The 26801-nt window shown below is 44.6% G+C and overlaps 1 protein-coding gene across 1 annotated transcript in view; it reads right to left on the bottom strand.

Annotated features, from left to right (window-relative positions):
* Positions 1-26801, bottom strand: part of LOC147725828 (uncharacterized) — a 492715-nt gene that overhangs the window by 122824 nt on the left and 343090 nt on the right. The window contains exon 6 of the mRNA XM_086960004.1: positions 8956-14384. Coding sequence (XP_086816130.1) covers positions 8956-14384 — 5429 coding nt within the window. The remainder of the gene's footprint in view (positions 1-8955; positions 14385-26801) is intronic.

Here is a 26801-nt window from a genome sequence, read left to right as displayed (position 1 = left end):
GTATATTCGGGAGCTACGTCGTCTAAATAGGAAGAAAGGAATATGTCCTTTGCGGTCTTGTGGCGTAATTTAGTCGGAACCAATGGAGGGGGCAGATCTTTTGGTACTTCCGGGGTGGCCTTAGGTAAACCCTCGGCCAAAAGAGGATACATACCATTCGCAAGAGTATTTCGTTGTCGGTCTACTTGTTCTGCTTTGACTCGTATACCTTCCTCAACTAATTCATTTTCTCGGGCTTTTTCTGAATCTTCCCTATGTTTTTCTGCTTTTCTGAATTCTTTTTCTGTTCTTTTATGCGATTCTTTACGCCACAATTCTATGGCATCTTTCTGAGATTGTCTGGCTTTCTTTTTCCATAGTGCTTCTTCTACTCTCATGATGCAATCTGCATCCCATGTCCCTGTAACGGGCCATCTGTATTTCTCTTCTAGGTTCTTAGTATAATCGGCCCATAAATCTAGGTAGAGTATGGCATCTAAGCCATGCTTATGGTACATAAAATTTCCGGGAGTGTCCGTGGGTGGGACAGGAATTGCTTCCTCTAGTATCCCTTTCCTAGTTCCTATCTGTTTTAATTTGCTGAATAATGGCATCTTGGTACTTGACACTTGAGACTTTCTTGAACTCGAACACAGCTGATATACAAAAACACAGTAAAACAGTCACTCATACCACGACATTAATCACATAAAAACATTTTGAACACATTTTGACTACCCTTGAACTCTGAAACGAGAACAAAATCGAACCCTTGAATGTCTTGATATACTGCTAAACAGTACAGATACACTGCTAAAACAGTGCAGACCGGGTCTGTGTACCCAAACCCGTCTTTACCGGATACATAGTAATGCACCCGTCTAGATGCGTCCCCAGCAACGGTACTCACCGGGAAGCACGGAACGGAAGGCCTCGGAAACTCGTCTGGACTGGACCGGACTGGACTGGACTCGACTCGTGACGTAGATACTTCGGAACTGGTGGGCCTCTAGATACCTCGGACCTTGTTCTCTTTGGCTGGGCTCTGGTCGGGATCCTCCGCACTCCTCACCGCCTCGTCTGGGTGCTGATCGCAGTCTCCGTCACCTCCGTAGGCCTGAGGGAGATACAGGAAATCCTGCGGGTACGCGTAATTGTCCGTCTTGGCTGGGGCAGGGGGCAAAGCCTGCAACGCACCTACCGGCGCGTGGGGTGGGGGAGGGGTCCCTATTCGGGCGCCAAATTAATGTGGTAAATAAATATTTACCGGCTGAATTTCTATGCAGTAAAGTTCAATAAAAATAACTCAATCGAAAATAAAGAGACAAAGTCCGTGGCAGCTGGGTTATAAGGGGTTTTATTCTATAAAATGGAATGGTTCGAACCAGGATATCATGTTCCTTTCACCATAAAGGATCAGGAAGGGATAGAGCATACTTTATTGACAGAGTACAACTTTTATAGTTAATGCACATAATGGTGAGGAATACAGAAGGCGTAACAGCTGAGAGAAACGAGATAAGAACACATGTGCGTAGCAATACGTAATCAGAAGGCGTGCACAAGGGCGTACACAGAGGTGTGTGCTAGAAACGTCACATGAAAGTGTCACAAGTGGGTGGATACATAGTGGAATCTTACAGTGTCAGCAGAAATCTGTAGCAAGGATGCGCGCGCAGCAGCATGACGTGTGACTGACGTGAGGCTGGAGGGTGCAGGGGACTTGACATTTAACACTAAAGGAAAGAGACAGAAGTCTGGCATGTCAGATCAACTCGTTTCTAAATCATATCTAATATCTTGTGTTTGGGGAACTATATTATCTAGAAGGAAAAGGTCTCTCGGGCAGAGGCTACTCTATACTGACTATTAATGTGTGCATATGTGACTACGTGTCTGCGTGTAATGCGAGGGGCCATGGGCCTACCATGGTAACAGGAGCAATGAATTACTTGCATGGAGACAGAGAGGCCGGGCCCCTTGCTCTGCAGCCGGGGAAATGTTTATCTATTCTGCTAGACTGGAATGTGTTTTCGAGGAGCTGAACTCGGCTGTACTGATAACTTGAAGGCAAAATACTGTCTTTGGCAGGCCAGCAGGCCGAGCCGGGCACCGCTCGCCGCGCAGGGAGTAGGACAGAGGTCAGGGAGGCATCCCACGTTGCAGCTTTCAGGAGGCAGAGAACAGAAAGGGCTCGATGGCAGAAATCACGGCCTAGCTCTGCAGGACTAGGAAAAACATGGAAGTGCACCATGAAAAGACGTTGGCAAGGCATACTTAGGAACTGAATTATCGATCCATTCATGGTGGATCTGAAAGAGGACATGTTAACGTTGGACGCAAATGTATTTGCGTCTTCATAACAGGTCGAGGAGGGAAGTTACATGCACTTTAAGCTCGTACATGGAGACGGTGGGGTTCACGTCAGGGGACATAATTGACTATAAAAATTTATATTACCTCACCAGGGAAAGGTACTCATTGTTCCCTGCCCTTTACCTACCTGTAATTTAGGGGGCACCCTGAACCTTGCTTCCTCAGATTAAAAACCACAAGAAAAGAAAATAAGAAGAAGGACTGAAGAGCCGTACAGAGCTAGCAAGAGGACAACACCCACTGACTTGGCCCCAGCCCTACAGGCCTGTCTCCCCTCAAATCTGCTTTTGCGAAGTCCCAGCATGTCCTGCAGCTAGCAACCTCACAAAACCCGGAGGACCAGCCTGCCTTCACTTCAAGGACTCTATCTCCTGAGAACACCAGACGTGTTTAAAATGCGGCTTCTGGTGCCAGTCAGAGACTGCAAATCCAGCACACCATGAGGTCTACCCAGCGATCCTGACCCGAGAACCGGCAATCCCTGACCTGCCTCAAGCCTCCAGTTAATGCCTGCAGCCTCAAACCAGAGTACACCCTGTATCGCGACCAGAGCGGGTAATAAATTCCGACTCGAAAAGGCACCCCTGCACCCGATACCTCCCGAGCTTCTCAGCCCAAACCAACAGTGCCTATCCAACCCATGCATCTCACCTTACCCCTCAAAGTGGTGGTCGTACCCAGAAGGTCTTCGTCCCTGAGCCAGATGCAGTTCTTCCAACCGGAGGGTCTCCATAAAAAACCACGGGGCACTCAACATCGAAACAGCACTCTGCACTCAGCCACTCCAGTGCCACTGAGGGTGCACTTTTTGTGCCTACTTGTTTCCCCCTTTGCCCTGACCTAAAATCTAGGAGCTTTGCTCCCACAGCTGTGTGGCCTGCTAGCCAGCACCCACCAACAAGAGGCCTCCATTCCTCGATAGGATAGCATTGGGCCTCAACACTGCACCCGGCCGCCCTAGTGCCGCTGAGGGTGCAATCTCAGTGCATCACTGACCCTGGGGGACCCCTGAGTGTAAACCCAGAACCTTAACTCCCACAGTTGTTTACTTACTTGTAAACAGATACGCTGTTTTTCTTCTATAGAATAACATTGACAATTTGCTTTCGAAAAAACAAGTGTGTGGAGTTTTGAAAACTTGAAATATTCCCTAAAAATCGTAACAATAACCAAACCGTATTATCTCAAATGTTTTCAGGAAATGTCCCAGTGCCGAATCTAGACATCAAGCACTGAGTTAGAAAAAGTAATGTAAAAGTTACTTACCTGCAATTTATTGTAGAAGCCTTTTCATGTTAATGTACTGCTCCAAAAAGTTTCTAAGTGTAAAGTTTTAAAATTTTAAAATATTCTTTAAAAATTGCACGAATAACAAAAACCCATTTACTAACCTGTTTTCAGGAAATGTCCCAGTGCTGAATCTAGGCATCCAGCACTGAGTTAGAAAAAGTAATGTAAAAGTAACATACCTGTAGTCTACTGAAAAAGTAAATTCATTTCAATGTACTGCATTTACTAAGTAATGCATACTACTGCTCCCCTGTAAATCAAACAAAGTACAATTCCTATTGCATTTTTTAATGTTCTATATTCAGCAACTTATTACTGAAAAGTATTCAATGCTTACCTGTACCAGGCTTGCTTGGTTCTAAAAATAAACAAAAGTAAATTTGTATACAACAACAATTGGCCTAGAGTTCAGTTCTTGAGTGTGTGAATATATTTGCTAACTGAGTGTGTACATCAAATGCTTTACACTGTCCTCTGACACTGCCTTACTGCTCAACCAAGCTACCATTGTAGAGACTAAGGTTATATCTAACTTTAGCCTCTATTAAACCTCTGGGGACTGGGGACTCTGTACCCAGTGTACCTCACTTTGATGCAGTGTATATAGAGCCAGTATCTTACAGCAGGTTGGTGATGCAGGCCATCAGGGCAGGCTATCAGTGAAGACCATCAGTGAAGGCCATCAGTGCAGACTATCAGTGCAGGGTAGCAGTGAAGGCCATAAGAGGAGACTATGAGTGCAGTTTAGCAGTGAAGGCCATCAGTGCAGGGTAGCAGTGAAGGCCATCAGTGCAGACTATCAGTGCAGGTTAGCAGTGAAGGCCATCAGTGCAGGGTAGCAGTGAAGGCCATCAGTGCAGACTATCAGTGCAGTTTAGCAGTGAAGGCCATCAGTGCAGTTTAGCAGTGAAGGCCATCAGTGCAGACTATCAGTGCAGTTTAGCAGTGAAGGCCATCAGTGCAGTTTAGCAGTGAAGGCCATCAGTGCAGTTTAGCAGTGAAGGCCATCAGTGCAGACTATCAGTGCAGTTTAGCAGTGAAGGCCATCAGTGCAGTTTAGCAGTGAAGGCCATCAGTGCAGTTTAGTAGTGAAGGCCATCAGTACAGACTATCAGTGCAGTTTAGCAGTGAAGGCCATCAGTGCAGACTATCAGTGCAGTTTAGCAGTGAAGGCCATCAGTACAGACTATCAGTGCAGTTTAGCAGTGAAGGCCATCAGTGCAGACTATCAGTGCAGTTTTCTAGTGAAGGCCATCAGTACAGACTATCAGTGCAGACCATCAGTGAAGGCCATCAGTGCAGAGTATCAGTGCAGACCATCGGTGAAGGCCATCAGTGCAGACTATCAGTCCAGACCATCTGCGAAGGCCATCATTGCAGGTTAGCAGTGAACACTGTCAGTGCAGGTTAGCAGTGAAGGCCATCAGTACAGACTATCAGTGCTGTTTAGTCATTCTCATTCCAGGTTAGCAGTGAAGGCCATCAGTGGAGACTATCAGTGCAGGTCAGCAGTGAAGGCCATCAGTGCAGTTTAGTAGTGAAGGCCATCAGTACAGACTATCAGTGCAGTTTAGCAGTGAAGGCCATCAGTGCAGACTATCAGTGCAGTTTAGCAGTGAAGGCCATCAGTACAGACTATCAGTGCAGTTTAGCAGTGAAGGCCATCAGTGCAGACTATCAGTGCAGTTTTCTAGTGAAGGCCATCAGTACAGACTATCAGTGCAGACCATCAGTGAAGGCCATCAGTGCAGAGTATCAGTGCAGACCATCAGTGAAGGCCATCAGTGCAGACTATCAGTGCAGACCATCAGTGAAGGCCATCAGTGCAGACTTTCAGTGCAGTTTAGCAGTGAAGGCCATCAGTGCAGTTTAGCAGTGAACACTGTCAGTGCAGGTTAGCAGTGAAGGCCATCAGTACAGACTATCAGTGTAGTTTAGTCGTTCTCATTCCAGGTTAGCAGTGAAGGCCATAAGTGGAGACTATCAGGGCAGGTTAGCAGTGAAGGCCATCAGTGCAGACTTTCAGTGCAGTTTAGCAGTGAAGGCCATCAGTACAGACTATCAGTGCAGTTTAGCAGTGAAGGCCATCAGTGCAGACTATCAGTGCAGTTTTCTAGTGAAGGCCATCAGTGCAGACTATCAGTGCAGTTTAGCAGTGAAGGCCATCAGTGCAGTTTAGCAGTGAAGGCCATCAGTGCAGTTTAGCAGTGAAGGCCATCAGTGCAGACTATCAGTGCAGTTTAGCAGTGAAGGCCATCAGTGCAGTTTAGCAGTGAAGGCCATCAGTACAGACTATCAGTGCAGTTCAGCAGTGAAGGCCATCAGTGCAGACTATCAGTGCAGTTTTCTAGTGAAGGCCATCAGTACAGACTATCAGTGCAGACCATCAGTGAAGGCCATCAGTGCAGAGTATCAGTGCAGACCATCAGTGAAGGCCATCAGTGCAGACTATCAGTGCAGACCATCAGTGAAGGCCATCAGTGCAGAGTATCAGTGCAGACCATCAGTGAAGGCCATCAGTGCAGAGTATCAGTCCAGACCATCTGCGAAGGCCATCATTGCAGGTTAGCAGTGAACACCATCAGTACAGACTATCAGTGCAGTTTAGTCGTTCTCATTCCAGGTTAGCAGTGAAGGCCATCAGTGCAGACTTTCAGTGCAGGTTAGCAGTGAAGGCCATCAGTGCAGACTTTCAGTGCAGTTTAGCAGTGAAGGCCATCAGTGCAGACTATCAGTGCAGTTTAGCAGTGAAGGCCATCAGTACAGACTATCAGTGCAGTTTAGTCGTTCTCATTCCAGGTTAGCAGTGAAGGCCATCAGTGGAGACTATCAGTGCAGGTTAGCAGTGAAGGCCATCAGTGCAGACTTTCAGTGCAGTTTAGCAGTGAAGGCCATCAATGGAGACTATCAGTGCAGGTTAGCAGTGAAGGCCATCAGTGCAGACTTTCAGTGCAGTTTAGCAGTGAAGGCCATCAGTGCAGACTATCAGTGCAGTTTAGCAGTGAAGGCCATCAGTGCAGACTATCAGTGCAGTTTTCTAGTGAAGGCCATCAGTGCAGAGTATCAGTGCAGACCATCAGTGAAGGCCATCAGTGCAGACTATCAGTGCAGACCATCAGTGAAGGCCATAAGTGCAGACTTTCAGTGCAGTTTAGCAGTGAAGGCCATCAGTGCAGACTATCAGTGCAGTTTAGCAGTGAAGGCCATCAGTACAGACTATCAGTGCAGACCATCAGTGAAGGCCATCAGTGCAGAGTTTCAGTGCAGACCATCAGTGAAGGCCATCAGTGCAGAGTATCAGTGCAGGTTAGCAGTGAAGGCCATCAGTGCAGACTATCAGTGCAGTTTAGCAGTGAAGGCCATCAGTACAGACTATCAGTGCAGACCATCAGTGAAGGCCATCAGTGCAGAGTATCAGTGCAGACCATCAGTGAAGGCCATCAGTGCAGAGTATCAGTGCAGTTTAGCAGTGAAGGCCATCAGTGCAGACTATCAGTGCAGACCATCAGTGAAGGCCATCAGTGCAGAGTATCAGTGCAGTTTAGCAGTGAAGGCCATCAGTACAGACTATCAGTGCAGACCATCAGTGAAGGCCATCAGTGCAGAGTATCAGTGCAGACCATCAGTGAAGGCCATCAGTGGAGACTATCAGTGCAGGTTAGCAGTGAAGGCCATCAGTGCAGACTTTCAGTGCAGTTTAGCAGTGAAGGCCATCAATGGAGACTATCAGTGCAGGTTAGCAGTGAAGGCCATCAGTGCAGACTTTCAGTGCAGTTTAGCAGTGAAGGCCATCAGTGCAGACTATCAGTGCAGTTTAGCAGTGAAGGCCATCAGTGCAGACTATCAGTGCAGTTTTCTAGTGAAGGCCATCAGTGCAGAGTATCAGTGCAGACCATCAGTGAAGGCCATCAGTGCAGACTATCAGTGCAGACCATCAGTGAAGGCCATAAGTGCAGACTTTCAGTGCAGTTTAGCAGTGAAGGCCATCAGTGCAGACTATCAGTGCAGTTTAGCAGTGAAGGCCATCAGTACAGACTATCAGTGCAGACCATCAGTGAAGGCCATCAGTGCAGAGTATCAGTGCAGACCATCAGTGAAGGCCATCAGTGCAGAGTATCAGTGCAGGTTAGCAGTGAAGGCCATCAGTGCAGACTATCAGTGCAGTTTAGCAGTGAAGGCCATCAGTACAGACTATCAGTGCAGACCATCAGTGAAGGCCATCAATGCAGAGTATCAGTGCAGACCATCAGTGAAGGCCATCAGTGCAGAGTATCAGTGCAGACCATCAGTGAAGGCCATCAGTGCAGAGTATCAGTGCAGGTTAGCAGTGAAGGCCATCAGTACAGACTATCAGTGCAGACCATCAGTGAAGGCCATCAGTGCAGAGTATCAGTGCAGACCATCAGTGAAGGCCATCAGTGCAGAGTATCAGTGCAGTTTAGTCGTTCTCATTCCAGGTTAGCAGTGAAGGCCATCAGTGGAGACTATCAGTGCAGGTTAGCAGTGAAGGCCATCAGTGCAGACTTTCAGTGCAGTTTAGCAGTGAAGGCCATCAGTGGAGACTATCAGTGCAGGTTAGCAGTGAAGGCCATCAGTGCAGACTTTCAGTGCAGTTTAGCAGTGAAGGCCATCAGTACAGACTATCAGTGCAGTTTAGCAGTGAAGGCCATCGGTGAAGGCCATCAGTGCAGACTATCAGTGCAGTTTTCTAGTGAAGGCCATCAGTGCAGACTATCAGTCCAGAACATCTGTGAAGGCCATCAGTACAGGTTAGCAGTGAAGGACATTAGTGTAGGCTATCAGTGCAGTTTAGACGTCAAGGTCATCCGTGCAGTTTAGCAGTGAAGGCCGTCAGTGTACAGTATCGTTGCAGGTTAGCAATGAATGCCTTTAGTAAAGTCTATCAGTGTTGTTCAGCAGTTATTCTTTCAGTGCAGAGTAGGAGGAGGTTAGTACTGAAGGCCATCAGTGCACACAGTCAGTACAGTTTAGCAGTGAAGGACATTAGTGTAGGCTATCAGTGCAGTTTAGTAGTTATCATTCCAGGTTAGCAGTGAAGGCCATCAGTGCAGGTTAGTACTGAAGGCGATCAGTGCAGGTTAGCAGTGAAGGCTATTAGGTCAGAATATCAGTGCAGGTTATGAGTGATTCCTGGAGACTGCCTATCTTCTTCTCATCCGACATGCATTTGTTGGTCAGTGCTGCCACTGATGCTGGAGTGTGCATTTAAGCAAATGTACAATATTTAATTAATAATCAGCAGATATATATATGAGTTGTTCTGTTAATAATCATCAATTACCGTCTTACCCTTCAGCTTTCTCCTTTACTTTCTGCAGCTGCAGGGTGATGACGCCGGCTGTGGAGTCTTTGCCGGGGTAGACCTCCGAGGAGATCTTCTTCTGATTCTCGTCCACCATGATGATCTTGATGCCTTTCCCCTTCAGCAGGTCACTCTTCGTGAGGACGTTTAGGTCCAGCTCGGTCGCCGGGCAGCTTGTATCCTGCATTTTCTTCACATAATTATTTAATTCTTTCTGCTGAACTTCTGTTAATTTATTTTTTGCTCCCTCAACTGATGTCTTTTTCATATCGCTTTTGTGTTCTTGTTCAACGAAGAATCTCTCAGTCTTTTTCCGTCCAAGAATTTTCTCGACAGTTTTACCTGCTTGCTTATTTACTGCTGCAAGCAAAGGCTTACTCAAAAACCCGTTTAGGCGGCTTGAAAGCAAATCAACAAAGTTATCATTGATCTTTTGGGATATCATATCCAATAGTTGATGTTTCATTTTCTCCACAGCTGGGAAGTTGCGGCGTCCATCATCCTTATAGTCGGCAGCAGATTCCAGATCATCGCATTCTTTGACTATGAAAGGAATGACTCTATTTTCAATAATGTCTTGAGTTGGGGCAGAACTTATCATCCGCACAAACTCCCCAGTTTTTTTTCCGACTTCAACACTCAGTTTGATTCCTTTATGGATGACTCCCTTCACTTCGGCCTCGTCCATGATTTCCAGAATGCCATCTTTCATGGAGTCGAGGTAAGAAAAGAACGTTTCCATGGTGCTGTAATCCTCAGAGATGTCATCAACAGCAGACTGGCAAATATCTTCCATTGCACTATTCATCATCTGTTTATGGGTGTCTCGAATCTGAAAAGACGATGGGTTTTCTGTTTTTAGGGCACTCTCAGGAACCCCATTGACCACTGTAAATTCTATAAGTGTTTGTTTCAAAGCTTGATTCTGCTTGATGGAGTTTGCTATCGTGCCTTTAAAGGCTTTATCAAATATTTTCTTGAAGACCCCTTCGAGGGCTGCATCCATGCCATAATCTAATGCTTGCATAACTCCTTGTTTGGCCATTTCTTGACCAGTGTACTTCACTGCCTGCACAAAGTTGTTCTTCATGGCAGAACTCGAGGCAAGTGTTTTAATGGAGTTGGAAAGAGTATTTTTGGAAATGGCAGAGGTGGCTGATGTTAGAGATGTTTTAACGGAAGAAACTAGCGCTTTTCCTGAGCGAATGATGTCATCGGCAAGAGATGCAAATGTTTTTGCTCCACTGAGTAGACCTTTTGTCACTTTCATAACAGCCTGTGCTGACTTTTTAATGATGCTAAATCCTGCCGTTATGAGTGATAGCCCAATACTAATGGACTTGGATATTGCCCATTCTGCCCAATCAAATGTACCTTTTATCATCCCTTCTATCCCTGATATCATGTCCGACACACCCTCAGAAATCAGACCCATTCCGAACTGACTAGCCGTCCCACAGGTGAAAACACACACAAGGACCCCAGCGAGGACCTGCAAAGCTCCAACTATGAAGCAAATGAGAGCACTGATGCAGAATTCTGGCTTATACTCAACTTCAAACACAAAGGACAGGCCGTAGTCATACAGCACATTCAGTTCATCGGTTGTTATAGGACTGTGATCAGTTGCCAATGAGAAGACAGCCTGGTCCTTGGTAATAGCGTTGCTTTTATTCTCCGTTAGCTTTGCAATGGATTTATCGATGTAGTCGATCCAGGACTTGAATAGACTCTTGCGTGTCTGCATTTGTTTTGTGAAGTTGGGATCGTCTCTGTTGTGAGGTTCAAACTTGGCTAAGCAGGACATCTGGCAGGAAACGGTGGTGTTTGACACCTCCGATACATAGATTTCAACCATCTGCTTAGATTCTTTCAAGAGATCCATCGCCTTCTGCATGTAGCCTGCCTGTCCCAGATTGATTGTAATGTAAGCCTGATTGTAGAGTGAGACAGCACGGTACACCCGATCAGTCGTCTCTGCTTTCTGCCAGAATGATAGCGCCCCATAATCCGATCCTTTATTCTGAGTGTGGAGGTACATGCGATCCATAGCCTGTTTGATGAAGTCATAGAAGTTATCAGATTCTCCTCGCAGGAGGCTGTCTGCTCTCTTCTGAATCACTTGGCCAAGGTCTTTTTTGAGCTCTTTGAGGTCTTTGTGTTCATCTATGTCCTTCTCATGTAGTGTGAGCCAAAGAGCCCAGCTCTCCTTTAAAGCATTGAGAGCCGGGCGGTAGTCTATCTTTGTCTGAGAGTAATCAAAGGAGCCACTGTCATTTGATGAATCAGAAGATTTATAGATATCACGTTGTTCAGTCTTGTTGTACTTCCCCTGAAAAACATTTAGATGTTCACAAAATGTCTGAAAGAGTTCTTCCCGCATCTGTACTTCAAAGAGCTCCTCAGCCTCCATCTCAGCGATGTGTTTTTTTTGGTAGTCTGCTCTGAGTTGCCTCATCACCTCGATGGGTTGGTCCTGATAGGATGGTGACAGCTCATCATAGTTTATTATCATCTGGACCATGCCAGGGTTTCCTTTGCGAGATGTTCTTCCGAATATCTGCTTTTCTACCCTCATGTTTGTGGGAAAGTGGGTGAGAATCACAAAGAGCCCTCCACATTTATTTACATCTTTGGAGATTTTAACATCTGTGCCTCTTCCACCGAGGTTTGTGGCAATGATAACATCTCCTGCATCAAAAATTCTTGTTTCAATATTGTCTTTATCACTTCTGGTATACAAAGTTACTTTATCTGGCTTGGAAACAGCTTTTAAATCTAATAACTCTTTTTGAAGCTTTTCAGCTGTTTTCACATCTTCGCAGACAACTAAAGCTGCTTGGCCCTTGCCCCACTGGCTTGGACTTGTGCGCTGCTTCACATGTTCACAGATACTTTTGATCCAGGCTTCACGGCCACCAGCGACCTGTAGAGTTGGTAGTTCAGTCCTCTTAGTATGGCGGTGAGTAGGCATAACATAGCAGGATACCTTGTAGTGTTTTATAAGATATTCAACCTCTGGTTCATCCCCTAGGGTTCCCGAGACCCCAAACATCCCTGTACCTTTAGTGTATCGCTGAAGGAAATGGAAATTTGACATGAAGTTGGTGACGTTTGACAGTGGTGAGATCGCCAGCTGGTGCTTCATCTCCAGGAACTGCTGTAAGCCGTCACCCCAGCGCTTGTTCTTCTCAAGCACACCAGTGGCTTTGAAGTCCACAGGGATGATGGAGTGGTATTCATAGATGGGCGAGGTGGACTTCAAATGACTCGTGTCTGTGGCTGATTCTATCATGTACTCTCGATCCTTCTCCATCATGATTGCCTTCATAGCATTTTCCACAAAGACCTTTGTCCTGTTCAGTGTGTATTGCTTCAGGTAGGCTGGCAGGAGAATAAAGTTCTCGTCCTTATTCTCTTGTTTATCTGGTGGCTGATAGGTATCTGAGTACCTGATTCGTGATTCCAGTTCAGTGACCACTCCTTCTATCAGAGCCTCCTCGCTCATCACCACACAGGCACAGCCATGTTCCAGGAGAAGAATGCAAATTTTGTCATAATCAGATGTGGATTTATTGTCTGTTGTGGAACTGATTGCACATTCAGATGCTTTACCATCCTTTAAATCATAATATTCAAAAACGACAGCATCTTCAAGAACTTTCTGAAAAATAGACAAGAGATCTCGCTGCTGAGCAGGTGCTAGTTTATCCATGAGTTCTTTGATTGCAGAGTCTTGTGGTGCTTGAGTGATTGGCTGATCAGACTCCACTAGGGTGGATTGAAGCTTCTTCACATCCTCTTCAGTAAAGAACCCCAGCTGCAGTCCTGGTAATAGAATGTCCAGGGAGGAGAAATGCTCTGATGTGTTCGGCCCCATGACTGCTGCTGCAGCAACTTTGTGAAAGTATTGTGTTCCTGTTGCCCAAAGAGTGTCACCAGTTTTGGCCTCCTGGATGCGTTGGCAAGTGCATATCTTCGCCCAGATGGCTGCCAACAATTGTTCTAAGTGCCGCATTCCTGTTGCTGCATGTGAAAGGTAAGTGACTTGGACGCCGCTGTCTAAGGTCATATAGTCCACTTCATCCACAATGGATATGTCAAAGGTCCGGTCTCCACGGGTTTTGCGTTTTTCAAACTCTTGTTTTAGAATGTCAGCAGCAAAGTTTCCAACAGTGCCATACACAATATCAGCTGCATACGCCTTTTTAATTGCCTTGTCAATTTCTCTTGAGTCGGTACATTCATCTAACCCTGGAGGTGGCACAACACTACAAGACACATCGAACATCTTGTAGAGTTTGATCCATTCCTCCTGATCACGACGGGCAAGCACTGGTGAACTTGTGATAACATCAACCTTCTTCCCACGGATAGCATGAACAAGGGCGAGCATGGCCACAATGGAAGATTTACCCTCTCCAGTAAAGATCTCCAAAAGACAACCATTGCGTGCAGGGTCTTTGGAAATGAGAAGAGTCAACAGAGATGCGAGTTGAGTCATGCGTGGGAAATAGCCCTCAATCTTCTCTCCTGACTGTGTTATAATCGTCGTGGTGTCCTGAACAGCCACACATAAACCAATCGATATTTGCACCAGTTTCTCAATATCAGGATTTTCAAAGTCCATAGATCTGGTCATGGCTATACCTTCTTTCTTCATCGTTTCATCCAGGTCTAGGGTTTGATATGCTGGAAGCCGAGCTCCAACTTCACTGAGCACTTGGTCCAGGATAGAAAGAACCTTTTCAGAATAGTTGTTTTTCCTCATTTCCGCTAGCATGGTCTTTAAATCCTTGTCCTTCTCATTCTTTACATGTTGCCGCAGAAGCAGCACAGGATCTTGCTCCTTCAAAGATGCAATGGTTGTGTTTATTTCAATCTGGTATGTCTGCACACATTGAAGGATGGCCTCCACCTTCTCTTGTGAAACGCTGCTCTCCTCCACCTTCAGAGTGAATTGAACTGCCTGGATTGGGGTCCAGGTTCCACTGAATAATATGTGCCCAAGGAAGTCTTGGCTGGTGCTGGAAAGCTCAGAAAAGACACCTCTGGATAGTTTCCTAGCTAAGGTCTTGTTTGTCTTGTACATTTCCTCTATGATATGAAGACGAAAGCTGGTTATGTCTTTTGTCTCCTTTGAGGACTGTGTTATCCCCTCTTCTTTCAGTGTTACCTGGATTGTTGCTTTAAGGAGACTCAACTGCTCAGTGAGTGAAATATTCTCAACATAAAAGGCGTTGTCCAAACCTCTGTGACACCAGATGGGTATGTCTTTCTTCATTAGGAACTGAGCTACAAGGTACTGCTGTAGTGTTCTCATCCGGTCACCAATGTCCTGGGATTCCATACCCTTCTCTTCTTTGATGTTGATGTCAAGCAAGAGCTGTTTAAACTTCTCCTCAACATTCTTTTCCTGCAATAAAAATAAACATATTGTATTTACCTCGTCAGTTTATAGCATAAACCAGGTCTCTATTTTCTTGGAAACAGTAGGACTGCTTGAGTGCCTTGTGTATCAGCTTTGTAGGTCTGGCATGAGCTCTGTCCTGTCTTAAATATTTAATTGTACTCTCTATAAAATATTGCTATGGCCTAAAAGTCATCCTTTACTTACTAAGCGTGTGTGCCAATTTTGTTAGCGTGTGATAAGTTGGTGCTACTGGAAGGTGTAATGTACGTTCACCAATGGTGCACTTGGTTATTAAACATATTCAATGATAGCATGTGCTTTATACACCCCCATCCCTCTGAATTTGCCAATCATGTGAGCTTGAGATGAAGTCAAATTGAAGTCATCAAGTTCTCCAGTTTTAAATCTTTCATAGATTCATATGCTTGCATCTTATTCTTTGTCATGGTGGGAGTCCCACAGCAACAGCAGTATAAACGCATTGTGGGTAGATAGACATTAGAAAACCCATTAAAACAATATTAATTGTTAACCTATTGAACTTGTTTTTAAAGAATCCAAACTTTAGCCAATCAGAGCAGAGATCCAGAGATCTTCCCCTGCAGCGCCACCATACCTCTGAGTTCTTACGGCACATTGAGTGATAGTTAGAGTGTCTGAGCTTTCAGCTTTTGACCTGTCAGATATTTGGTGACTTTTCGAACCTCTAGCTACTTCTGAGGTACAGTGTGAGAGACTGTTTCTCTAAGTTTGCGAGAATGCCTGAGACCGGAAAAAAGGCTTTAAGGCCTTGCCAGTCCTGTGGGAAATTCTGGCGATATTCAAAATAATCACATAGCAGTTTCTTATACTGGCCGCACCCTCAATACAGGTCAAAGGAATGTAAGTACTGCCGTACTTTTTCTGCGAAAACTCTCAAAGATTGTGGGCCAGATTACTTCTCTGGCTCCAGAGAAAATTAGCTCAGTTAAACTCTAACTCTGAGAGCGATGAAAGAGGACGTACATCCTCTAAAAAGGTGCAAAAATTAGGATTCTGCCTCATATGCCAAAGATCCAAAGGGGGCAAAATCCCATTCCAGGAAACTAAGTGCTGATAGGTCAAGTAACAAGGCTAAACCATCTCCCTTTCCCAGAAGATGTTCATCTGCTCCTCTTTCAGTTCATGAGACACCCTTACAGGAGCCAGTGGCACAGGAAATGTGAGCTTCACTAGATCTTCTGAAGACAACCACACTACTAACTGTGTAGTAATTACGCCGTAGACTGATGTTTTCAGTAGAGATGGTTTATTCATTGACTACATGGTTGTGGAGCCCACACAACAGAGGCTCCACCAAGCACAGCTCAACCTCCAACTGTCCACGCCTAGTGCACTCCAGCATCACTAAGTAACCAGTAACATTCCACCTGAACATGCAATTCTACTTTAGAACACACCCACAAAAGGAATGAGTCCTGACTTTACTTATAAAAGATGCAATACCATATATCTTCCCTTCTTCCCAAAACAAAAAACAAAGTATCAAATTTTATTTTCAACTTTGCAGGAGGGTTGCAACACCTTTTCTCTGGGCCAACCCTTTCTCACAAGAATACACACATCTTGTATGACAGAATCATCAAGAAAGGCACGCCTACACTCCTCCTTAGAGCACATTGTTAACTCTGATATCGCCAGCATTGCAACCAGGCAATCTTCACAATCTGTATCAACCAAATCCTTACATTTGACCTTGTCTTGGTCATCACTCGTAACAGGGAAACAGGACAATACGTCTGCTCTAGCATTTTTATCCCCTGAAATGTGTCTCACATCAAACTGATATTGACATAGTCTAGTAACCATCCTTTAAATCCTGGGAGTACAGCATACAGCATACATGATATTTACAAGTGGCTTATGGTCGGTTTTTAATAGGAAGCGCTTACCCCACACAAAAGGTTTGAATTCTTATAGTGCCCGACAACACGACAAAAAAACTCCATTTCAATCATGGAGAATTGAAACTCAGCTGCTCTCAACACTCTGGAGGCAAAACCAATGTGTTTTCAACCTTGTCAACAGTTTGTGTCAAAGTGGCCCCTAGTCCTATCTGACCAGCATCCACTGTGACACAACATGATTGATCGGGATAAAACGGTTTGAGGGCTTTGCAATGCCTCAACAAAGTCTTCCCACAGTCAGATGCACTCATACAGTCTCTGCACCAATGGAATTTCACTCCCTTCTTGATAAGATTGATAATATGGTGAACTATGGTGGCAAAGTCAGAAATTAATCTGGAGTAGTATTTGGAAAGGCCCAAGAGAGATTTAACACAATTCTTATCAGTGGGTGCTGGGGCATTATTAATGGCTTCTGCCAGGCCTGAAACCCAGCCCCACTCTGTTTATATGTTAACGGGGTGGTGAGATTTCTTCAGGAGGTCCCGGCCGATGCGCCGATTCTGGTGGGTGACAAGGTCCCAACCCCCTTGTTTCACTGATGACACCTTGTTGGTGTCAAAAACTCCATATAGCTTACAAAAATTGCTAAACAGATATCAATCATTTTTTTTATTCTTGGGGTTTAGTTATAAACACCGCTAAAACAAAATGTATATCTTTTAACCCTCACAAGTCTTTTAAAAATAACTAAACACTAACTGACACCTTATTGGAGAGAGTTAATATGTTTGATTATTTGGGCATAAGGATTTCTGCCAAAATGCATTGGAAGCCCCACTTAGCAAAGATGCTCATAAGCCATTAGCATGTAGTCGGGGCTTTAAGTAAAGAACACCGGTCCTCGTATAGTAGGCCGGTCGCACCAGCCCTCGCAATTTACGATGCCAAAGTCAGCTCCGCCCTGTACGATGCAGAGCTTTGGGGCTTTGAAGATATTGAGAATATCTCCAGATCTGAGCACAGGTTCCTGAGGTACTTGGTAATGCTTCCTTGCAATACCCCTCTACTTCCCCTAATGTTTGACATGGGTAGATGGCCGTTCAGGGATATTGCTAAGTTGCGCCCACTGCTCTTTTGGGCTCGCGTAATGCGCACCCCTGAGCTTGCAAATTATGCTGCTGCCTTGATTGAGGTGACCAATCAAGATGTGGGGCACAAGGTCAAGTGGATATCCAACTTTAGAAAGACACTGACTAAGCTGGGTCTTATGGACACATTGGAAACACAAGCCCCCTCAAACAAGCTAGAGCTGAAGCATATCTATTGGAACTAGGTTGATTCCAATGAACTAAGCAAAACAAATCTGGGGCGATTGAGGGAAGAGTTCTTCACTCATAAACAGTGCAGAGCCCTACAGCCCTACCTGGATATTATCCAGGTTCCACGCGATAGGCTGCTATACATTCAACTTAGGCTCGGCACACTCCCACTACATGTAACAGCATCTAAATGGAGCACTCACAAAGATCAAATCAAGGCTTGTCCTTGTTGTTGAGCCCCGTCAGAAAGTGTGTCCCACGTTCTATTTGCTTGCCCGGCTTATTCCACCTCTAGGACAAACTGGATAAAAACAATTTGTAAATCCATGAGCACACGTGACCACAAGGTCGCCCTGTGTATTCTTAAAACTGATTCAAGGATGTTTGTTGTTGCGGGGTGGCCAAGTTTTCGAGCCGCGCCTGGAATATTAGACACAAAGCTTTGCAGGACTCCCACAAGCCGAGTGAAAATGGCAGCCCTTCCCTCATTTCCAATCTATCATAATATTTTGAAGATCCCAAAAATTCTGAACCCTTCGTGGAATGTACATGTTTTAGGAAAAAAAAAACAATGAGTGTCTCCAACTTCAAGATACATCGCCCTTGTTTGTGAGAGTCTATCAATAGCTTGTACATATTTACATCTTATATATTACTGTTTGGTGGTGTTTTCAATCTTCTTCCTTTAACCTTTTACTCATTCTTGTTCTCTATTTTTAACAAAAGGAAAAACCATTACTTAGGGCCCCTTTTTCCTTACTAGTATTTTCTTTTATTATATAACTTAGTAACTTGAAAATCCAGTTTAATCATGTCTTAACTCGATGTGGACCCCCACCGATTTTTAAACGATTTTGCATGTTTTTGCACGTTGGTTTTATGATAAAGAATTATTATTATTAATGACTTCGATCAGACCAGGTTTCAGACTGACACCTTCCTGGGAGGCCAAATGTCCCAAATATTCCACCTTTTCACAAAAAACTCAAGGTTCTTTGCTTTCAGAACCACCCCCTGTTTCTTGGGAAAAAGCCAATACCCTGTGAAGAATGCGAATGTGAGAGATGGCATCTTCACCAAAGATAAGAATGTTGTCTTGAAACACAAGAACACTGTCTAACTCCTTGAGAATGTTGATTATGACCCTCTGAAATACAGAGAGCATTGACTCATATCCAATTGACATTTGGCGATATTGAAAGGTTCCTAACGAAGTTATGAAGGCAACATGATGGCGAGAATCAGGATGGAGCTCACCCTGATGATAGGGGCACTAGCTAAGTCAAGTTTGGAGAAATATTTTGCTTCTCTGGTAGAGGCAAACAAATCACTTATCTTGTGAAGGGGTGTGAAACTACACACATTTCTCGATTGGGTGACCTCAAATTGACACATACCCTGATCTGTCCACCTCCCTTTTGAGCAAAAACTAAGAGACATCCACAACGAAGACTCTTTAGGTTCAATTATTACCTTGGCTCACAGTTACTTTACCTCCTTATATAAATTGCTCCTAGCACTAAAAGACACACCCCTAAGTTTGTGTATGATTGGTACAATACCTTTCTTGTCAATCATCTTGGGTGTTGAAACCTTTATTCTTTCCCAGGGTGTCTCCAAATACCATTGGAAATGTGCACTTCCATTCTTGTCCAGCATCATCATTGCTCCACACAACCAACACTTGTTCAGATTTCCCCGACCTCAAATCATTCTGAACAGTCCCCGATGGATCCAACCAAGGATGTTTAAACCTTTTACCGCAACATAAATTGAACCTTGATTTTTCTTCCCTTAAAAATCATGTCTTGTTCCAAAAACCCAAGTAGATCGATCTTCTGCCCCTCATAGTAAACAGGGGACTGGTCAGTGGGAGTCAACTGCAGAGTATGCTTCTAGGTCTGTTCGAACAACTTTTGTGTAATCATTCTCATACGGGCATCAGAGTCGACTAGCAACTTAAGTATTTTGAGTCCTACTTCAATATCTACAATATCTACAATAGGGTCTCTACAATACAAAGGATCCCCTTCAATAAGTATTTGAATGGGAGCGCATTTCTCAACTTCTTCTCCCACACCAGATTTTTGTGCTCTTTCCAAATGAAGGAAATCTCCTCAGTTTCAGACTCCTGACAACCATATCCGGATTAAGAAGAATGAAAGGAAATCTCTCTTTGTGGTCAAATAGCCTCATAAAGAGCTTATGAAAGGGCTTTTTCGGGCCTCTATGCTTGTTCAGCCTCAACTGGTGGCTCGGCAACTCAGTACAGTCTTGTCGGAATTTATAAATTCTTCTTTTGAGCTGATTCAAAAGCCTAACTTAAAAAATAATTCCTGGAAGGTTGATTTTGTCTTGGCTAGTGCCTCCACAAGGAGAATAAGCAAAATTCAGGCCCGAACAATTCGAGAACCACCTCTTCTATTTCTGGACAACAGAGTAATTCTGAGAACTATCCCCAAGTTTATTCCAAAGGCGCCAACCACTTTTCATCTCAATCAGCCTATTGTCTTGCCAATGTCTTTCCTTAATCCGTCTTTGCCTGCAGAAAAGCTTTTCATTCTTTGGACATGATTCTGCTTAGCTGCAAATTTGCTAAAATCTTGGTCCCCTATGCCTCACCCAGAAAAGGACAAGCCTGTAATATCTTGTTTATGTATTTATGCATCTCCCCTGTTACTTTGGTCTGAGCTGCTCAGTCAGTGTGAATGTGCTGCATGGAATTCGTGGGTGCCTGTGAGGTGAGAGAGTTGGAGATGGGCTGAGCAGCAGGCAGGCTGCTCCCAGTGGGGCTGCTCTATATATATATAAATGGCTATAAATTACTCCTCAACTACCAGGTTTTGATTTAAACAAATCCCTATCAAGGGCAGTAACTGCTGCAGTCATTGAATCCTGCCATGAAAAAGCAGACGGCGTCCCTGAAGGGCAGCCACGTAGGTTAATGCCCATACTTTCACGAAACACTACTGCCTGGACTTGTGGCAACAAGCTGATGTGGCAGTTGGACAAGCATTGTTATGACTCCTGTATTCATAAGGCAGGTTAGTTTGAGTCTTTTATAACACAATGTATATTTCATATTGTTTTTCCTCTTTCTGTCACTTTACACAAATGTCTAGTGAATGATATATGAACAGGAGTGCACTAGATATTCAAATGTTATATTTAAGCGTAGCCTTTATGCATTTACGATATATATTGGTGCTTACGTAAATGATTGCCAGTATATCATACTTTATTTTTGGAATGGGTCTCTTGGTGGGAAGGTTTGCCTAACCCACCTCCTTAGCACGTTTTAAACTGCTTGCTACTCTGAATCAAGCATGTGACTCTACGATAGATATAATACCGGAGAAAAAGACAAGTTACTTACTTGTACACTGTGGTTCTCCAGTATTGATATCTTTCATAGATTCACATGTGACCCTCCCACTTCCCTGTTCAGGTTCAATACTATTTTGCCTCATATCATCTAAGTGTTTAACTCGTGCTCGAAATCGGAGGTATGGAAGCTCTGCAGGGGAAGAATGTCTCTGGGTCTCTGCTTTGATTGGCTGAAGATTGGAGGCTTTAAAAGTAGGTCAATAAGTTAACAATTTATATTGTTTCCAATGGGTTTTCTAAGGCCTATTTATTAGCATTACTTTTGTATTTTTGTTACCATAGGACTCCCACCATGACGACGGGGGAGATTCAAGCATGTGTATCTATGAAATATATCAATACTGGAGAACCACATTGTACCGGTAAGTAACTTTTTTTTCACTTTGAAAAGAATAGGCCCTCATTAGAGCCACCCCTGAGAGGGAGATGTTCCTTCTGAGGTGTTATATAGGTATGCGGTAGAAGCTATTATTACCACATAAGTGGCATATGTACACAGCAGCAAAAAATACACATCTTTCACATGATAAGCTGGCGCTAATAGTACAGCAAACAGAACTTTCTCTGGTAAACAGCATGAAACATATCATGAGTTTGGTATACGGTAGGATTTGCAATCACTCTGTGCCCAGTTGTCTTCAGGCTGGTAGCACTGAGGTTACAATAGAGTCTTTTAGAAAGATTAAAAATATACACTCCCAATGCACCCATGTTCTCAGGAGAGAGGATTTATGGTACAGGATGATAGCAGACCCCCGGAGGTTTGAAAAGAAAGCTATGAGGTTAAAACCTGTTAACGGTCTGTGAGTTTCTTACCCTCATGCAATATTAATCCTAGAATAGCCTCTTTGTGGGCGACCAAAGGTATTAGACTGCTGAAGGATTTGTATGATTCTATTCATGATCCACATCCCTTTTCTTTTTTGACCAAGAAATATCATCTTTGTAATATGGAATTTTATTCTTTCTTAAATCTAAAGGTTAAAATTGCTAAAATACCCCTGTCTACGGATTCAGGTTATGTTTCACTCCTTTCTATGTGGTTACATTCAGGTCACACAGCATCTAAAATCTATAAATTCTTATCTGCTCCACCCCCTTCACAGTCTACGATTACTTATGATAAATGGTCTAATTTTTAAACATATTTCACAAGATACTTGGTATCTGATTGGTAAATTAACCCTACGCATAAAATAAAAAGAGCTCCCTCGCTGATCCAATTTAAATTCTTCACATTAACTGTTCTACATTGGACCCCCGGGTAATTTACATAAATGGAAACTTCAAAATAGTGATTAATGTTGAAATTGTAATCTTGTACCAGATACCTATCCGCACATGTTCTTTGCGTGTACAGTATTACATTTCTTTTGGGGCTCAATACATGAACTGCAGTTATTCCTTTACCCCTTGATAATACGGATCTAGAGCTATTAGATTTGCTTTTATCCATAGCTGTTAAAATTATTCTGAGAGAATGGAAATCTATTCACTTACTATCCTACCATACCTGGTGGGCATGGGGTTCATATCTTCGTGGAGCTCATACTTTTGTTGAGAAAAAACATTATTCACCTTACATCTTTAGTAATGTTTGGCTGTCTCTGGATAATTATATGAATTTTTTTTCTCCCAAGGATTGATCGGTCAGTATCCTTTCGGTGCTTCTTAAAAGTAATTTTCTTCCATTGGAGCAGATGTCCCCTCACACCTCTTTGAATCCATTCTTTTCTTTTTACTGTCTTTCTCTCAATAATCTCTTTCTTTTTCTTTTTCACTTTTTCCTCGGCTGCTTGTTTTATTTATTAAACAATACAACTATTATAAGTTTTTTATCTTGATATATGTAGTTCTTTTACTTGCGTCATATTTCTATATGCCACAATATCTATTTACTTACCTTTTTTAAATAATGATATGTTTACCACCATTTTTTATCCCAGTCAACTGAATTTTCTTATGAAATCAGTCAATTCGTAAAACTTGTCTGAGCTAATATATTTATAACTCCCTTTGTACTAGTTTATTGTTAATGCATTACAGTTGGATATCTCTTTCAATATGCAATAAAGATATTTGAACAAAAAAAAAGTCTGTGGGTTCCTTACCCTCCAGCGAGGGGTTATTTTTTTTGTATTGCACAAAAGATGTTCTTAGCCCCATTTAAAGTCTATGACTTGAAAGTGCCTTTGGTTTAGCGCAGGACTCCTGACAAAAAATAGTTGGGCTCCTTTTTATTGCATGGGGGCTCAGCTCCCGATCGTGCTCTTCAGCCAGGCTGCTAAATGTTCCCATGTAGAGATACTGTTGTGGTATTACAACTGCCTCTTGTGATGGCCCTAAGGGTGCAGTTCTGGGGTTGTGGGTTTCTCCACTGCTGGGCCCAAACTGCGGCCCTTGGAAGAGGCTCTTGGTTCCTGAAATCCATCTGTGTGGTTCAAGCTTGGGCCGCAGATGGCCCAGGCAATTGAGTTGATTGAGTTTATTGCCAGCCTAGGTTCTGGGAACTGTGCCTGGGTATTGAGTGCCTGTCTGATTAAGTGTGTGAATGTTGCCATTCCTGGAAGAGAGCAGGTGTTTGTTTAGAAGAACCGCCAGTCTGATGCCTCCCTGAAGGACCTTGTGCCCTTAACCCTGAAAATGGGGCGGAGTAACCAATGACGTTTGCTGGCCAATTTGGGGGCAGCGGCATAATAGATGAAGCCAGGATGCCTTTTGGTAGATACACATCCGACAAGAGGCTGCTCCATCCTTTCAGCCCCTCTTACGTTGAAGTCCGAGATCTTGGGAGCAATGAGCTTAGAGCCTGGGCTGAAAGTGCTTCTCATAGGTACTGTTGGGCTTTCCCCAGGACGTAAGACGCATTCAGCGCTGTTGTGTTTGTATTGAAGAGGAGTAGGGCCTGATCCTTTTTGTGCGAAATGGTTCGGACCTAGCGCCTCACACCATTTACCCAGGCTTTTTTCCAGGCTGCCAGCTCCTGTGAAGACCAGGCGTCTGTAGTTGATGGCTGGAAATTGTTGTGCCTGGAGGACAGTCAGCACTGGCTCTACTGTTCGGCTTCAAAGACATTCGCTTAATCGTCTCAGAGAGAGGATCACACAGTTGGTTTTAGTATTTAAATGTTTCATGAGTGTCGCCGGGGTGGCCTTCTGAGTGTCGCCGGGGTGGCCTTCTCAGTTAGCCAAAGCCCAAGCCGGGCCGAAGACGGCTGAAATGCCAGAAACCGGTCCCCGGTAGCTTGTCTCCTTTCTGGTGAAGAAATGGCGTGGTAGTTTAGTCTGCCCTGTTCCCATGATGCACTGGGCCAGGGACAGACTGATTTGCATATAGCCAGGTTCTGAGCTGGGATGGTGCAGTGAGATAAATAATGGTGATGGATCAAGCCCTGATCTTTGGACTGGGTAAGAGTGGTCTGCTTAATTCAGACACTCTGTTCGTCACCACCCCCTTTTCTGAATCGTTTTTGGCCACTATAGGTGTGGCAGGGTATACTCAGACATGAGTCCCTTTCTCACTGCACCATCAGGATTCAAGCAAGCCGGGCCGAAGACGGCTGAAATGCCAGAAACCGGTCCCCGGTAGCTTGTCTCCTTTCTGGTGAAGAATTGGCTTGGTAGTTTAGTCTGACCTGTTCCCATGATGCACTGAGCCAGGGACAGACTGATTTGCATATAGCCAGGTTCTGAGCTGGGATGGTGCAGTGAGATAAATAAAGGTGATAGATCAAGCCCTGACCTTTGGACTGGGTAAGAGTGGTCTTCTTAATTCAGACACTCTGTTCATCACCACCCTCTTTTCTGAATCGTTTTTGGCCACTATGGGTGTGGCAGGGTATACTCGGACATGAGTCCCTTTCTCACTGCACCATCAGGATTCAAGCAAGCCGTGCCGAAGATGGCTAAAATGCCAGAAACCGGTCCCCGGTAGCTTGTCTCCTTTCTGGTGAAGAATTGGCTTGGTAGTTTAGTCTGCCCTGTTCCCATGATGCACTGGGCCAGGGACAGACTGATTTGCATATAGCCAGGTTCTGAGCAGGGATGGTGCAGTGAGATAAATAACGGTGATTGATCAAGCCCTGATCTTTGGACTGGGTAAGAGTGGTCTGCTTAATTCAGACAGTCTGTTCATCACCACCCCCTTTTCAGAATCGTTTTTGGCCACTATAGGTGTGGCAGGGTATACTCAGACATGAGTCCCTTGCTCACTGCACCATCAGGATTCAAGCAAGCCGGGCCGACAACGGCTGAAATGCCAGAAACCGGTCCCCGGTAGCTTATCTCCTTTCTGGTGAAGAATTGGCTTGGTAGTTTAGTCTGCCCTGTTCCCATGATGCACTGGGCAAGGGACAGACTGATTTGCATATAGCCATGTTCTGACCTGGGATGGTGCAGTGAGATGAATAACGGTGATGGATCAAGCCCTGATCTTTGGACTGGGTAAGAGTGGTCTGCTCAATTCAGACACTCTGTTCATCACCACCCCCTTTTCTGAATCGTTTTTGGCCACTATAGGTGTGGCAGGGTATACTCAGACATGAGTCCCTTTCTCACTGCACCATCAGGATTCAAGCAAGCCGGGCCGAAGACGGCTGAAATGCCAGAAACCGGTCCCCGGTAGCTTGTCTCTTTTCTGGTGAAGAATTGGCTTGGTAATTTAGTCTGACCTGTTCCCATGATGCACTGGGCCAGGGACAGACTGATTTGCATATAGCCAGTTTCTGAGCTGGGATGGTGCAGTGAGATAAATAACGGTGATGGATCAAGCCCTGATCTTTGGACTGGGTAAGAGTAGTCTGCTTAATTCAGACACTCTGTTCATCACCACCCCCTTTTCTGAATCGTTTTTGGCCACTATAGGTGTGGCAGGGTATACTCAGACATGAGTCCCTTTCTCACTGCACCATCAGGATTCAAGCAAGCCGGGCCGAAGACGGCTGAAATGCCAGAAACCGGTCCCCGGTAGCTTGTCTCCTTTCTGGTGAAGAATTGGCTTGGTAGTTTAGTCTGCCCTGTTCCCATGATGCACTGGGCCAGGGACAGACTGATTTGCATATAGCCAGGTTCTGAGCTGGGATGGTGCAGTGAGATAAATAACGGTGATGGATCAAGCCCTGATCTTTGGACTGGGTAAGAGTGGTCTGCTTAATTCAGACACTCTGTTCATCACCACCCCCTTTTCTGAATCGTTTTTGGCCACTATAGGTGTGGCAGGGTATACTCAGACATGAGTCCCTTTCTCACTGCACCATCAGGATTCAAGCAAGCCAGGCCGAAGACGGCTGAAATGCCAGAAACCGGTCCCCGGTAGCTTGTCTCCTTTCTGGTGAAGAATTGGCTTGGTAGTTTAGTCTGCCCTGTTCCCATGATGCACTGGGCCAGGGACAGACTGATTTGCATATAGCCAGGTTCCGAGCTGGGATGGTGCAGTGAGATAAATAACGGTGATGGATCAAGCCCTGATCTTTGGACTGGGTAAGAGTGGTCTGCTTAATTCAGACACTCTGTTCATCACCACCCCCTTTTCTGAATCGTTTTTGGCCACTATAGGTGTGGCAGGGTATACTCAGACATGAGTCCCTTTCTCACTGCACCATCAGGATTCAAGCAAGCCGGGCCGAAGACGGCTGAAATGCCAGAAACCGGTCCCCGGTAGCTTGTCTCCTTTCTGGTGAAGAATTGGCTTGGTAGTTTAGTCTGCCCTGTTCCCATGATGCACTGGGCCAGGGACAGACTGAATTGCATATAGCCAGGTTCTGAGCTGGGATGGTGCAGTGAGATAAATAACGGTGATGGATCAAGCCCTGATCTTTGGACTGGGTA

The sequence above is a fragment of the Lissotriton vulgaris genome, chromosome 3_1 (genome assembly GCF_964263255.1).
Source record: "Lissotriton vulgaris chromosome 3_1, aLisVul1.2, whole genome shotgun sequence".
In the NCBI taxonomy this organism is placed as follows: domain Eukaryota; kingdom Metazoa; phylum Chordata; class Amphibia; order Caudata; family Salamandridae; genus Lissotriton; species Lissotriton vulgaris.
Note: the sequence above shows the minus strand (reverse complement) of the source record. Positions and strands in the feature narration are given on the sequence as shown.